This window comes from Calypte anna, unplaced genomic scaffold (genome assembly GCF_003957555.1).
Source record: "Calypte anna isolate BGI_N300 unplaced genomic scaffold, bCalAnn1_v1.p scaffold_86_arrow_ctg1, whole genome shotgun sequence".
Classification (NCBI taxonomy): domain Eukaryota; kingdom Metazoa; phylum Chordata; class Aves; order Apodiformes; family Trochilidae; genus Calypte; species Calypte anna.
In genome coordinates, this window is record NW_022045534.1 from 146,975 (window position 1) to 161,536 (window position 14,562).

The following is a 14,562-nucleotide window of genomic DNA, read 5'->3' on the forward strand; positions in this document are numbered from 1 at the left end:
CTGACCCAATTTTGATCAGTCCGTTGTGCTGAATGAAGATGGTGTCACAGGTCAGATTGCCATGGATGATGGGGGGGTCACAAGAGTGGAGGTAGCTGGGGATTCAGAACAGAGCACTGGTCAGGAGACCCCAGAGGCTAGGTCCCAGAACTCCTCCCTCCATTCCTTCCCCATCTCCAGCAACATCGGAAGAGAGCAGGAGAGCAAAGGACTCGTATGTCAGCAATTAACAACAGCGGGGAGGTACAATTAAGTGACTGTACATCAGCCTCTAGGCTAGGAGACAATCATGAAAATTAAGCAATTGTCTGTTAATAAACAATCTCCAGTATATGGGAGGAAAAAGAAAGCTTTCAGCTCCCAAGAAACCCCAGGTACCACAAGTAAACAAACTATTTCATCCATCCCCAATATTGCCCAGTGGGTGCTAAAAGGGTTCCAGTTTCATATCCAAAAATACCAGAGCCTTTTTCTGGCCTTACTCACAGGGCACCAAGAAGGCAGTCAGTGCTGTACAACGTGATCAGTCACATTTTCCAGCAGGCACAATTAAACCTTTGCTGAGGTCCCAAGTGCATTTGAGGCTGCCTGGTTTTGCTCCTCACTCTGCTGGATTTTATGTTAGCAGCCAGCACAAATATGGGCTGTCAGCTCCCAAAAGCTTATCAGAACCCCAATGGCTCAACATTAGCTGGTTAGCCAGTGGTAACAGGATTTTCCCTATGGAGTGGGAGTCATGTTCTGACATCTGGGTTCTTGGTTTTCTAAGCCTGTTATTAGCTGCACATCAATTCTGTTCAGGTAGAGAAGAGTCTTTAAAACCAAAACAAAACCAGCCCGCATTCTATTCAACTGGGTTCCATGGAGATGGCTGAAGAAGATCTGTACCATCAAGAAGCACACAGATCAATGTACACCTCTAACAGTATCACACTGCAATAACTACCAGTTCACTGGGACTGCTATAGGAAGTGTAGGTGACACTCTGCAGACAGAGACTGGGATAAGAATCAGACTGGGTGACTAAAAGTGCTCTCCAGGCTCCACTCCATGAAGCTTGCTGACTGGCAAGATGTATTTTTATAGATTTTAATATTTTAGTGCAAGAGAGGCCAGTCTGCAAGATCACTAACACACATACCTGAGAGCAGAGAGGATCTGGGTACACCATCGCTTCCAGGCCTACAGACACAGGAGCAAGAAGGACAAAAATCATTCAAGGAAGAGGAACTAACCCATACGTCTGTGATTCACAGCCTGCTCATATGAAGGAATATGAAGGATGCTCCATTCTGTGGCATCTTGGCTTTTACCCAGTTCAAGTGAGTAGGAATTAAGATCATGGAGGCTCAGTACTCCCAAGTTCAGTTCAGTTTCTACCGATTCATACAGGCCAAGAACTACAGCTCCTCTCCTAACTCCTCATGCACAAACTCCTTCCCTGTACAGACATACAGAGAGGGAGATGCCTGTCACACCATACCCATGACCATGCAGAGAACTGCTGGAAACAAAGCAAACACCACAGGACAGCTGTCCAGGAGAACCTGCAACTGAACTAGTCCACAGAAATGAAAAGGAATCCCCACATCCAAAAAAACCTACCTTTTCATTCATAGTTTTGTGGTTTTTCTTTGTCTTCTTCAGGAACTGTTTCAAGCTCCCTGAAGACATGTATTCTGTGATGAAGATCACCTGTAGGGGCAGTATAAGACATTACACTCTGCTTCACTGATTACCTGCAGAACACAGTGAGAAAACCCAATGGACCTTGGCTTTACTTACCCTGGCCTTGTTCTCCTTCACATCAGCCCAATATTTGTGAAATTTCACAATGTTCAGATGTTCCAGCTGAATTAAGTTGTCAAACACGGCTTTAACTTTTTCCTTAACACCAGAAAGACAAAGACATATTACACATCATAAAGACATATTACACATCAGCCTGTATCTTACTTTCTTTTTGGGTCTTGATCCCCCTAAACACCACTGTACACTTCAAGCTCCTGTACTAAGAACAAATAGCACTGATTTCATCCTACACTGCACCTTTGCTGAGTGTTGTTTGACCACCACAATAAAATGAACACAGAAGCCCATGGAAATAGAACAATTGTTCTCTGTCACATTTCCTACACAGGCCAGGCTAAAGCTGAATTTGCTACGCTTGAGCAGCACAGCACTCCAAAGCCAGACAATAACCCACGTGAAAGCTCACCAGTACCTATAAACCCACCCTGTCACAGGGCAGGCTTCCCACACTCTGTTGGGAAAGACATCAACATACCTCCTGAAGCTTAAAGTTCTTCCTCTCGGAAAACTGCACCTCGTTCCAAACCACCTCCACGCCCTCCTCCGTGTCCATGGCCAGGTAGGCACTGTCGATCCCCGGGACATTACGCTGGTTCACCTGGATGGGAGGGATGGAGCAGATGTCAGCTCTGAGCCAGCAAGTCAGCAAGATCATCACCCTGCATCCTCCATTTCAGTGTTACCAACTCTGCTCGTTAACTTTTCACTAAAAGAGCACTGCAGCACAGGACTGTGCACGTGTACTTCAGGAATGGGACACAGGGCAATACGAGGACATTGTAGGTCATGGAAGGAGCAAGCCCTGGGCATAGTTGAGGGAAAACCTCTTTCACACAAAGGCTGTTTCCTAGTAAAAGCTGCCTCTTGGCAACAACACATTAGATTTTTGTGTTTTATGGTATCTGTAGTTCTTTTAACAAAAAAAAAAAACCAAAAAAAAAAAAAAAAAAAAAAAAAAAAAACAGACAAAAAAAAAAAACCAAAACAAAAAAACCCCAAATATAAAAAACCTCCAAATATACAAAACGGACACCAAACAAATCTCAAGAGCTCACACACAACTTTCAGGAGGAATTTTCTGAAAGCTGATGATGCCTGAAACTCAAAGAAGGAAGAAATGGATCCAAGCAGAGAGAAACAAAGGGAAAGCTGCAAGTTGGGAATAGCCTTAGGAAAGGATTACACACCTGAAACTGCTACAGTAGCTTCTTTCGTTAAAAAAGTTAAACCAGCACAAGCACATACAGGCCTAATAATGAACACGCAGATGAGCACTAAGAGAGCAGCTAGGGGAGGGGAACTGACAAAGCTGGAGTTTAAAGCCTAGGCTAGGGGCCAGGGTTACAGAAATGCTTGATGCTAAAAGACCAGCACAGATGTGAGATGAACAATACCCCCAGCAGCAAGGTTCACCACTCTGTCGTTTTCCCTCAGATGTGGAACAGCATCCAAGATGTATACGGGTTCCTTACTCCAGCACCTGGCTGCTCTGCAATGCCTCTTACAGGCTACTTCAGGCACGCACAAGTCACAGTCACCATTAAAGTGCTGCTGCACCAGGCAATCACAGAATTACTGAGGCTGGAAAAAACTTCTGAGATCATCCAGTCCAGCCTATGACTCAATACTACATGGCTAGACCACAGCACTAAATGCCACATCCAGCCTTTCCTGAAACACCTCCAGGAATGGTGATTCCCCACTTCCTGGGGTCCATTCCCAATGCCTGACCACCCTCTCCATGAGGAAGTGCTTCCTGATATCCAACATGCAGAGATAAAACTGTATTCTTATCTCTAAGTACTTGAAGAAGACAGAAGGTGGACTTTACCTTTAAATGGTCAAGAACCAAATGTAACTACTGACCGTAAACTGGACAGGTACCCAGAATCACTTCACTTTCAGCTGGTCCATTTCTCCCCTTGAGGAAAATGTTACTAGAGAGGTCTGGCTAACAGATCCAGACTAATCTGCCACCTACATCACCTCCAAGCCCTGGCCATTTCACAGCTCTTCCTACTCATATTGTCTCACCTCCTCTTCCCTCACCAGGGACCCAGCAGCATCCCATTTGCTGGAAGCTCCTCACCATATATAAGGTGAGGAGCCCTTCAAACACACAAACACACACACACCCTGTGCCAGACACTTTTACACCATCTAATTTAGTCAGTTTCAGCTACAGTGTTACTCTAAGGAGAAATTATGCAAAAGTTCTGCCACCTACAATGCCGAAAAAAATTAACAACACCCTATAGGAATTAACTACTGATAACAAGACTAGCTAATAAATCTGAGAGAAATGAACCAGTTCCCAATGAACAGTGCTTTTAACTCCAGAGGAATGGGTTCAGACTCAAAGCACCAAGCTGACCATTCCAAAATGCAAACAACCCAAGGCTGGTATTAAAGAAACTCTGAAGGTGGTCACCTAAACTTGAGCTCCTAACATGACAAGGACTAACAATGACAGGATGTGCACACCTAAGAACTGTGAGCAGAGGAAGCAGTCTACAAGGCAACACATTTACTGTCATGCAATATCAGCTTCAAAAATTTGAATTACAGACTTTTGCATTAATAGGAATTTGTACTGGAATACTAAATCTGCATCATAAGCATCTGTTCATTGCAGACTGAACTGGCAGGGGCTGTTGGCTCTCTTGAAGGACCAGAGGTCTTGCAGAGGGACCTAGATAGACTGAAGTGACAAATGACAACAAGAACTGTGTAAGTGGAGTGATACTGATTATGCAGATAAATTAGAAATAAATTCTTGTGATAAAAGCAGATGCAACAGGGTGACAAAGGCAGGAATAAGGAATATAAGCCGTATTTACATAAAGACATAAAATAACAACAGAAAACAGCCAGAAGAGACCATCAGCTTGGCATTCAACTCCCTCCCCACCCCTTGCTGCCTGAGTAACTGTGAGTGAAAGGTCTGACATTGGATTTAAGGAGATATTAATCATATCTGCCATAAAAACTTGATCTTACATATGCATATACACATACATGTGTATGTATATACACACATACACACACACACACTGATACTGACATCTAAATATCAGGCCACACCTCTTAGGTTTCATCACTACAGAAAGCTGAAAGAATGATGATAATTAAGCCAGAACATTTATTCTTTTATATTTTAGTATAGGAAATACCTTGGGGGGTGACAGTAGTGTAAGAACACCTGGTACAATTAAAAAAGCTGAATGTCAAAAAGTTTAACTTAAGAAAGGTTTAAACAAGCCCTTGGCCAACAGAAGGCAAGTATGTGTCAGGCACCAGAGACAAGCCATGAGTGGGACACCCAGTGCCCACCCATCCATCCGTCCCTCTGTACCCTCCTCCAGCACACCTGCTGCCCCATCAAAGACCCTCCAGTTTGCCAGGTTATTTTAGTCCTCAAATACCAGCAGCTATGCAGAATCTGCCCCATAACACAGGCAGTAGATGTGGATTGATCACCTCAGCTCCCATTTCCATGACTCATGGGCAGTATTCCAGGGCACCAGATATGACTCAAGACACCAAACCCTTCTGACATCACCAACGACAAGTCTCAGCTCATGAGGAGATCCAACAGCTTGGGCAGAAAAGTCAAAGGGGAAAAATGTGGACAGACAGCTGAAGAGGCGATGGCAATTTCCTCCTCTGTTCACGCTGCCAAACTCCAGTGTCCCACACCCCCCCTATGCTCACCCAAGAGGAATCCAAAACCCTCCTGAAATCTGGTCCTGGCATGGTGATGCTGGCAGTTAGCACTGATGGAAACAGGGGCAGTTGTAGAAATAAAAATGTCATCTTCTTTCCCAAAAAGCCTCCACAGACCAGTACCTTTCAAGCCATACAGGAAGAAGTTAACTGAGCTGTGGGAGTTTCTGCAGTACAACAGAGGCAGCAGCTCCCTATGACGAATCACCTACAGCAGAAACACTGATGCAGCTCTTTGTCCACATCAACAAGAGGAAAGGAAACTCAGGAAGAATTCAAGTGAATGTCAGTAATTATTGGGGAGAGGGGGAAAGAGTTTGGAATGCTTTTACTTCAAGGCATAACTTAACTCTAAAGGAAAAAAGTTTGGAGGATATATTTCCCTTTTAGGCAGGTTATTCCAACTGTCCAACACATATTTTTTCCATAGCTTTCAAACACCTGGATATCTGTCACTGAAAGAACAGAGACTTTGGGGAGACATGCTGGAGTTTACATCATCTGTCAATTAAAATAAATATACAGCCTAAGCCACAAGTGAGAATGATTTACAATAAAGAAAAAAAATGTCTGCAGGTTGGAAAAAAAAGCCCACAATAATTAAAATATCAGTACAGAATGAAACTGCACAACTGTACATTGAAAAAAAAAAAGAGATCAAATTCTGCTCAAACAGCTCAGCAGAAGCCTGAGGACAGATAATAAATAAAGGAGACAGACCACAGAGGAACTTTACTTCTCTCGAACTGGTGTAGAACCAAAAAGTAGCAAGCACATTTATTAACAAAAAAGGAAACAAAGGTAGCTGCTGCAGAGCTGATCTAGAGTGTAACAAAATCAAAGCAGGCATGATCCAGGACAGGCAAAGGGAAAGCAATCCCACAACACAAAGAAGCAAGTCCACTCCACATTTTAATTAAACTGACAGTCCTGGGCTCAAAGGTATGACAAGAATCAAGCAGCTTTGCACAGAAAAAGCACTGCTCATGCTACCCCGCAGGGAGACAATCACCATCCCCATCCATTTAAAGAGGAAGAGACAGGAACTGCTGGAGCCCCAAGGGACAAACACCTGGTTTCACCTGGTGAACAGCCAAGCAATCCAACAGTCAGAGAGCTCAGTCTGACTGAGCTGAACTCTGGGAGCAGGAAGAGGCAATGAACTCCCCACCCCTAACCCCCAAAGCAAGCAGAAAGAGCACAGCACAATAAATAAGGGAGTGGGGAAGCAGACTGAAGCCCATCAGGAAGGTTACAGTAACTCAGCAGGGCTCTGTGTTTACTGTACAAATACCTGACACCAGGGATGTACCACAAACAGTTCACATCCCCAAGAACAGTCAGAAATAAAATGGACTGGGAGGTCCAGGAAATTCTCAGAACCCAACCCAGGGGCAGGGAGTATCAGAACACAGAGCACCACAGTGGGAAGAATACCAGGCAGGATGAACTCCAGGTGAGCTGCTCCCATCCTGTGCCAGCCCCTTCTCTGACACTCCCACATCATCCAGAGATCTCCACATCACTGCAGACAGTTCAGTCTTAGTCTTAGGAGGTGCTAAAAGATCATTATTAGGAATTACGAGGAAAGGAACAGAAAATGCCATAAAAACTGGTAATGCTGCTGTAAGTATAAATCTTAACTTGGCTTACAAAAGTCACACATGGCACAGAGAATACAAATGGAAAGTGATTACTTCACATTTCTGATGATACAAGAATGAGAAAGCAGCCAGTGAACTGATCAAACATTTCAAAGAGAATGATGAGGAAGCACTTGATCTTGGCACATAAATATAAATTAAACTGTAAAGCCAACTACCATGGGATGCAAGTCAGAAGTAAAAATGGCTGCAAGTTGAAGATTAAACTCCTTATCTGCAAAGTGTGCATTGTGACTACAAAATACAGAGGTCCAAATGCACCACCTAGCTCAAATTTCCTCAAATCCCAATTATTGAAAGAATGTGCCACAGAAAAACATCTGAATCCTTTCTCCATTCTTCTCCTGTTCACTTTCTTATCCAGTGGTTTAGCATCAGAAGCTCTGGCTTCACCACCTAGACATGAAAGAGCTAGAGCAGAATTTCACTTATTAATGAAATATCAATTTTCTATCCAGAAGGCAGATTTTGTAATTATACAGCACTCCTAAAAGGATGTCAGAGACAGGCAGTTGGGAGATCAAACACAAGTTTGATACAATATTCATGGGATGTTTGAGGGAAGGGCCCTAGGTGTGACAAAAGGATTTAACAGGACACGTGGAAAATGCCATACATTACACCAGAGGAGGTTTAGATTGGCCTCATCACTGAAAGGGCAATAAAGCACTGGCACAGACTGCCCAGGGAGGTGGTGGATACTCCTCCCTGAAGGTGTTTAAAAGACATGTAGATGTGATGCTGAGGGACATTGTTTAAGCACTGGCATTAGTAATGGCTGGACTTGATCTTCTTTAAGTCCATTTCCAATCAGAACGATTCTGTAAAGGGGCAGAGCCTAACAAGGGGAGGGCTGGGGTGCTGCTGGCAAGCTACAAAGCCCATGTTATTTATAGAAAAGCTCTGCAAAGAATGCAGAGCAAACCCTGCCCCTTGGTGACAGCAGCTGGAGTGCACCCAGCACCTCTTGGGGAGGCTGGAAAAGCAGCAGACAGCTGCCCAGCTCCCCCAGCAAGGCACACAAAGGCTGGGAGGTGACACTGGTGGGGGTGACACCGAGGAGCTGCCAGCTGCCTGCCACAATCAGCGAGAAGGAACACAACCAGGCTGGGGACAACAGCCCCCAAGACAAGAGCTCAGCCCTTTCACACCCCACAGTGCCCCTCATCCCATTCCAGCACACCTCAAGAGCTCTGTCCTTACAGGAAGCCCGCAGCTGAGCCAGTAACACCATGAAAAGGCTGCACATGCTCCCTCTTTAGAGGATCTTCCCAACAACCCAGTGAAATCACAGCACTACAGCACTCTATTATTTCTCTCCTCCAGCTGGAAAAAAAAATTTAAAATCTGGTCTGCTGGCAAAGGCTGTGGAAAGGCTGACAGCCCTCCCAGCATAGGTGTGCTCCCAGAACAACCCTCCAGCAGCAGGACCCAAAGCTCACAGCACCTCAAGTGCCACCTTCCCACAGAGCAACACCCCCCTTTCCCACAGAAACTCAGATGTGTGATAGGAGGAGTACTGGTGCTTATCTTTCACCACCTCAGCAAGTTTCTGTCCAGTCACAGCAGCAGGTAAGGAATCAGACTCAAGCATCACAGAACCCAGACACCCAGTCGGTCTACGGGCATTTCACTCCAAGGATCCTGCACTTGTTTCCTTGAAGAAAGGTAAATCAGAGGTTCTAAAGTCATCAACCCCTTCCAGAGGAAAAATGAATGCATGAACTAACTGCATGAGCTAACTGAATGAAAAGACAACAAAGAGGTAAAATAAAGATACAGTAGATCCAGCATTTCATTGCACATCTTTCTGGGTTCATCTCCTCACAAACCACAGCTTGGTCCTTAACATCTGGCAATGAAGGATGCTACCAAGGACTGCACCTTTCACCTGGTCTACCTGGCAGTGAAGGATACCAGAGACAGAACAAAAATTAATCAACACTGTAACCACTGTGTGCACAGACACATCTGTATACAAGAGATCTGTCTCCAAGGATGAGGCAAAAATGAACCTCTCCATCTCAGCAGCCACTCAAGTGAGGCATAATATGGAAAGTGCTCCAGCAGCTGAGCTTGCAAAAAAGTTAGTGATGTGTCAAGCACACAACAATGGTCACACAACCACAAGGTCAATTCTTCCTCAAGGGAGGTCACTGATGGCTAGCAAGAACTCAGACAACTTTTAGCCACCCCAGGAATCATCCCAAGGTTTTAGAATCTATACGAAAGAAGTAGGGGGGTTGGAGGAGATGACCTCAAGGTCCCTTATAACCCCTAACATCTGTGATTCTGTGACCTTTAAAGGCCCCTTCCAGCCCAAACCACAAGCCATAGGAAGAAATGCATTCAATATTGAGCTACTAAACACAGGACAAACTACAGAACCATCTCAGCCTGTGAATGGTGACATCTCTGACACCAATATGAGCTGGCTGAGCCCAACCCCGCAACAGTGGGCTAAAAATTAAAAAGCTTTTACTGCAGCAGAGCACAAGACTTCTCACAACAATGCTGGGGCCACTGTTCTGGTTGATCCATGTAGCTCTCACGGAGCCCAAGCTCTTGGTTTCAGGTTTAACACCAGGCAGTGCCAGGAGTCTAAAAATGAACTGCAAGTGCATTGCTGCAATCCACCTCTACTAACAAGCTTCTATTCCTAGGAAGCACAGCAGATACATCTGAAGATACTTGGACAACCCAAGAAAAATAAATTACGTGTACATGCTGACTGGAAGAGGAGAATAGAGTGTCACACAGGGACAGGAGAAGGAGACTTTTGTCAGGGAGAAAAGCCAAAAGAGAAAAAGGCAAGCACACCCTGGGAGAGTCTGTCAGACTCTTTCTCCCCCTGCTGCAACTCCCCTAACCTCACACTGTGGTTCCTCTCTCTATGCTGTAAGACTACCCTGTGAAAAGTTTATCTTCAGCTCCTTGCAGAGGCTAAAGCTTCCCCAGGGGCCTGGTGACAGCTGCTGAGAGGGATGCAGAAGAAGGTATACAGACATGGCTCCTGCAGCACTAAAAGACAAGAGCGACACCTGCAAATGCCCACATTGGTTGAACAGTGCAGGAAAGACCAGAGTGATATTAAGTTTTCTCTTGTTAACCAACAGAAATTAAGTATGCCTCCCCACCACCTCACACCCACCCTTCAGGTACAGCACAGCTCAGTCACATGCACAGCTCATACAACCTTTGACACAGGCACAGACTTCAGGGAAGGTAAGCATTCCCCACAGAGTTAATATAGGTTCTTAGTTTAAAATCTGGCAGCAGCATTTGATTCTAAAAGCCTCCTCTGAAGTTCCACAGCAGTTACACACTCTGTGCTGCAGAAGTTCCCCGCCTCCAGGAAAAACTGCAACCAATGATCTCAGCTCCACCCTTCTGCACGTTTCAGGTTTAAGGTGGAACAGAACATAGAACATTTCATCTGGAAGGGACCCATAAAGATCATCTAGTCCACCTGTCTCACCATTTCAGGGCTGGCCAAAAATTAGAGCATGTTAAAGCCAAACACCTTCTGAACACCAACAGGCTTAGGGCACCAACCACCTCTCCAGGAAGCCTGTTCCAGGGCTTAACCACCCACTCAGTAAAGAAATGCTTCTCCATATTAAGTCTGATCCTTCCCAGGAGCAGCTTTGAGACATCGCCAGGCAACCTGTCCCTGGATTCCATAGTGAAGAGACCATCATCCCCTCCTCAGGAAGCTGCACAGTGATGAGGTTGCTCCTCAGCCTCTCTCTCTCCAAACCACACAACCTAAGTATTCCTCTGCTCCTCACAGCACGTCTCTTTCAGACCATCACCAGCTTGGTGGTCCTCCCCTAGATGCATCTAAGGGCCTTCAGATCCTTCTCAAATGGTGGTGCCCAGCACTGCATGCTGTGCTGTAGGTGAGACCACACCAACAGTGGATGCAGCAGGACAAGCCCCTCTCTTCACAAGCCAGTTATCCCATGTTTGATGCCCCTGGGATGTGGTTCTGGTGCTTCCCACCAGCATCCCCTGGACCCTGCAGGCTGCTCTCCAGACACTGCTCTCCTAGCACCAGTGCCTGGAGTTACTTTGAGCTGGTGAACCACTATATTTCATGTTATATTAGCTGGTATCATTCAGCCAAAGCTGCTGTGGCTGAAATATAGAAGCACAGAATCGAAGGAGCTGGAAAACAGCTTGAAGACCATGAAGGCCAACTGTTCCCCCAGCAGTGCCCAGGCCACCCCCGGCCCATGTCCCTCATCCCCACATCCCCAGGGGTTGCTCTGAAACCCCTCCAGGCATGATGGGGACTCCAGCCCTGCCCTGGGCAGCCTGGGCCAGGCCCTGACAACCCTTTCCAGGCAGAAATTCTTCCCCAGATAGGATGTAACAAAAGTCACCAACATCCAATGGGACCGAGGAACAGCAGGAACAAGGGACAGCAGGACCAAGAGACAGCCCGGCCCCCCGGGGCCTCCCTCCCCTCCCTCCCCCCGCCATCCCGGGCCCGACACCGCTGCCGCACGGGCAGAGGGCGTGGCCGCTGCTGGGAGGGGCCATGGCCGGCAGTAGCCAATGGGAGGCGGCGTTGGTGATGTAACGCTTCCCGCGCCCTCCCATTGGCTGGAGCAGCTGTCCATCAGCAGCCGCCCCGCCGGTGCCGGTGCCTGGCCCGGGCCCCGCAGCGCTCGGAGCGGGGAGGGTGGGTGGAGCGGGACCTCCCCGGGCGATCCTGAGCGACCCCACGGGCGGTTCCGCGGAGGCACCGGCGAGGGCAGCCGGTACCGGGTCACAGGGCAGACGCCGGGGTCACCACAGCTTCACCCCAGCCATCAGCTCCACGGGGCACTTCTCCTTCGCATCCCCAGCTCCAGAGACAAACTGTGGCTACTAAAAAATAACTTTTTTCTCAAAAAAACGAGCGGTTATTCCATCTCCAAACGCACATCCGCCCAAAGCCAGGACCGAAGCACTGAGCAGAGTAACTGGTGTCACCGAGCACTGACACCAACAGCCCTAAGCTGGGATGTGGCTGGCAGGGGGGACAGGTCACAACACTGCCGCTGATTGTATTATTCCCAAATAAATTAAATTCTGGAACACCCGCACTGGCAGAGCTGACTCCAGGGAACAGAGGAGCCCAAAAGCTGAAGGCAGCAAAAAGAGTACGATACCACAGGGTGATGGTGACTGACATGCCAAGCCACAAACTGCAGGCAGAATTCACAGATAAACCAGAATTCACCTGCAGGGTCAGCAGAATCTGTGTTTTCCATACACAGGTGACAGACATGAGCCCACGGGAGGGCTCTTCAGCTGGGACCCCTCAGCACTCGTAGGCTGTAGAACTGGAAGCCCCAAGTTCAAGCCAGCAATCCCTCTGGTGGCCTCCGGCAGTCACCCCTCTGTCTTTTTTCTTTTTTTAAGGAACTTCTTGTACCTGGGCCTTAATTTGTCAGCAGATGGGGAAGGTGAAACCCAAAGAAAATACTTGAGTCCACCAGCATGAAAAAGCCAGGGAAGCAACATATTTTTCTGTATCAAAATGATGGGTATTCATTCAATAAAACATACAAGACTACATAAGTTGAACATGCTCCCTAGCACGTGCCAGCTCAATACAGACCACAGGAAAAATCACTGTGGGTTGTTGTCAGGAATATATTATGAGGAACATTAATAAAGCTTCGCTCAGATCCCCCTAGCACACCAAAGCCATACAACTCTTCCAGGAAAGGCACACAGTCACTGACCCAGCCCAGGAGCTGGCTCACGTGCACACCACCAGGACAGCTCAGAAGCAAAGCAAAAGTAAGGAACTGTGGGGAATCCTTGACATTACTCCGACCTCCACGTTTCCATCAAAATAAGCGACTCTTTCACCACTCCCTGAGTCTGAACCACCCGGTGTCTGCAAAGATGGATGAAGCAGCCAAACCTTTGTGCCTGGCCCTGACTCGGCAGAGAAAAGCCACATCAGCAGCTGTGCCGCAGCCCTGGCATGAGCACCCGCTGCCCTCCAGCGGCCCCCCCGGCACCGAGCCCACGTGAGACACAAACCATTCTGGGGAGACAGCCCCCGACAAGACAAACACAGCACAGAGTGGGAGAAAGGAGAGGTCCAAAACAACGAGATTTAGCTTCACCGAGGAGCGTTCTGACACACATACTGAGAGGCTTGCACGAACAGGACAAGCCGTGAAACACGGCTGTGCCCCCCGGCTGTGCTTCATCCCGACAAAGACGGAGGCACAGCTCTGAAACTGATGTGCCTGCCCCTGCCGCAGGACCGCTCCCTCCGCACTCCTTGGCAAACACCCAGCACCATTTTCGCTACTCTGGACACGGGAAGGAGTGGTGGAAACACTCCCGGCTCAGCACAACACCAGCAGCCGGGCCTACCACCATCTGTACCGGGAGCCGACAACGGGCAGGGCGGGGAGCAGGGCGTGCTCCCCCAGCCCCAGGGACACCGGCCTGGCAGCTGGCGAAGGGACAGCCATTTCCCGATCACCCCGGTAGCACGGCAGGACATCAAGACGAGGTCCGGGGCTGAGCCGAGGACAGGTGGCAGCAGCAGAGCCAGCGGGACGCGACAGGAGCCGGCCCGGCCCGGCCCCCCTACCCGGCGCGGCACTCACCTCCTCCCGCCGCTTCTGCCAGCGGCCGCACGGCGACTCCTCCAGGATCTCGGACTCGTCCTCGCTCTCCTCCTCCTCCTCCTCCGGGGGCGCCGCGGAAGTCACCGGCGCAGACACCGAGGTCATTCCCGGGCCGGACGACGTGGACTCCGACTTCGAGTCGGAGCCGCCGCTCGGCACCTGCTTGGACTCGCCTTCCGACATGCTGCGGTCGCACAACCTGCGGGCCAGAGGCGTGGGGCGTGAGGCGAGGCCAGGCGGCTCCGAGACCAGGCCAGGCCAGGCCCGCTGGGCCGGACCGGGCCGCGCCCGCTGAATCTGTCACCCGAGGCCGCGCCCCAGTCCTGCTGACGGCACTCAGCCGAGCCGGTTCCAGCCCGCTGCGGTGGAGGGCAGCGCAGGGGCCGTGGGCAGAGAAGGTTCGGCGCACTCACCGGGCTGTCCCGGTACCTCCCAGTCCGGCCGCGCTACCTCTCCACGGGCCGCCGCCAACCGCCGCGCTGCGTAACGCGCCCGTCCGGGGTGGGGCCTTCACAGCAGCCAATCAGAGCCCGCGAGCGTGCCGTCAGCCCCCACCGATTGGCCGGTGGGCGGGGCACCGGGGGAAGGAGCGCTCTAGGGGGCGCCCGCACGCTCAATGTGGGAGGGGCGGGGCGGTCTCCGCCTCTCGGGAGAGAGCCAATCAGAGACCGGGAGAAGGGCCGACGGCCTTCGCTGATTGGTCAGTGGGC

At 49.0% G+C, this 14,562-nt stretch overlaps 1 protein-coding gene across 3 annotated transcripts in view; it reads right to left on the reverse strand.

Moving 5' to 3' along the window:
* NRBP1 (nuclear receptor binding protein 1) overlaps positions 1–14,370 on the reverse strand; it is a 35,431-nt gene extending 21,061 nt beyond the window's left edge. For 2 of the 3 annotated variants that reach the window (XM_030468861.1, XM_030468862.1), the window contains exons 1-7: positions 14,266–14,354; positions 13,832–14,051; positions 2,288–2,410; positions 1,786–1,887; positions 1,606–1,695; positions 1,142–1,182; positions 1–95 (exon numbers count right to left, since the gene is read on the reverse strand). In XM_030468861.1, the coding sequence (XP_030324721.1) occupies positions 1–95; positions 1,142–1,182; positions 1,606–1,695; positions 1,786–1,887; positions 2,288–2,410; positions 13,832–14,035 (655 nt within the window). In that variant the 5' untranslated portion in view covers positions 14,036–14,051; positions 14,266–14,354. Of the gene's footprint in view, positions 96–1,141; positions 1,183–1,605; positions 1,696–1,785; positions 1,888–2,287; positions 2,411–13,831; positions 14,052–14,265 lie in introns of all 3 variants that reach the window. The other variant, XM_008492920.2, reaches the window with a different exon arrangement.
* Positions 14,371–14,562: the final 192 nt, after the last annotated feature.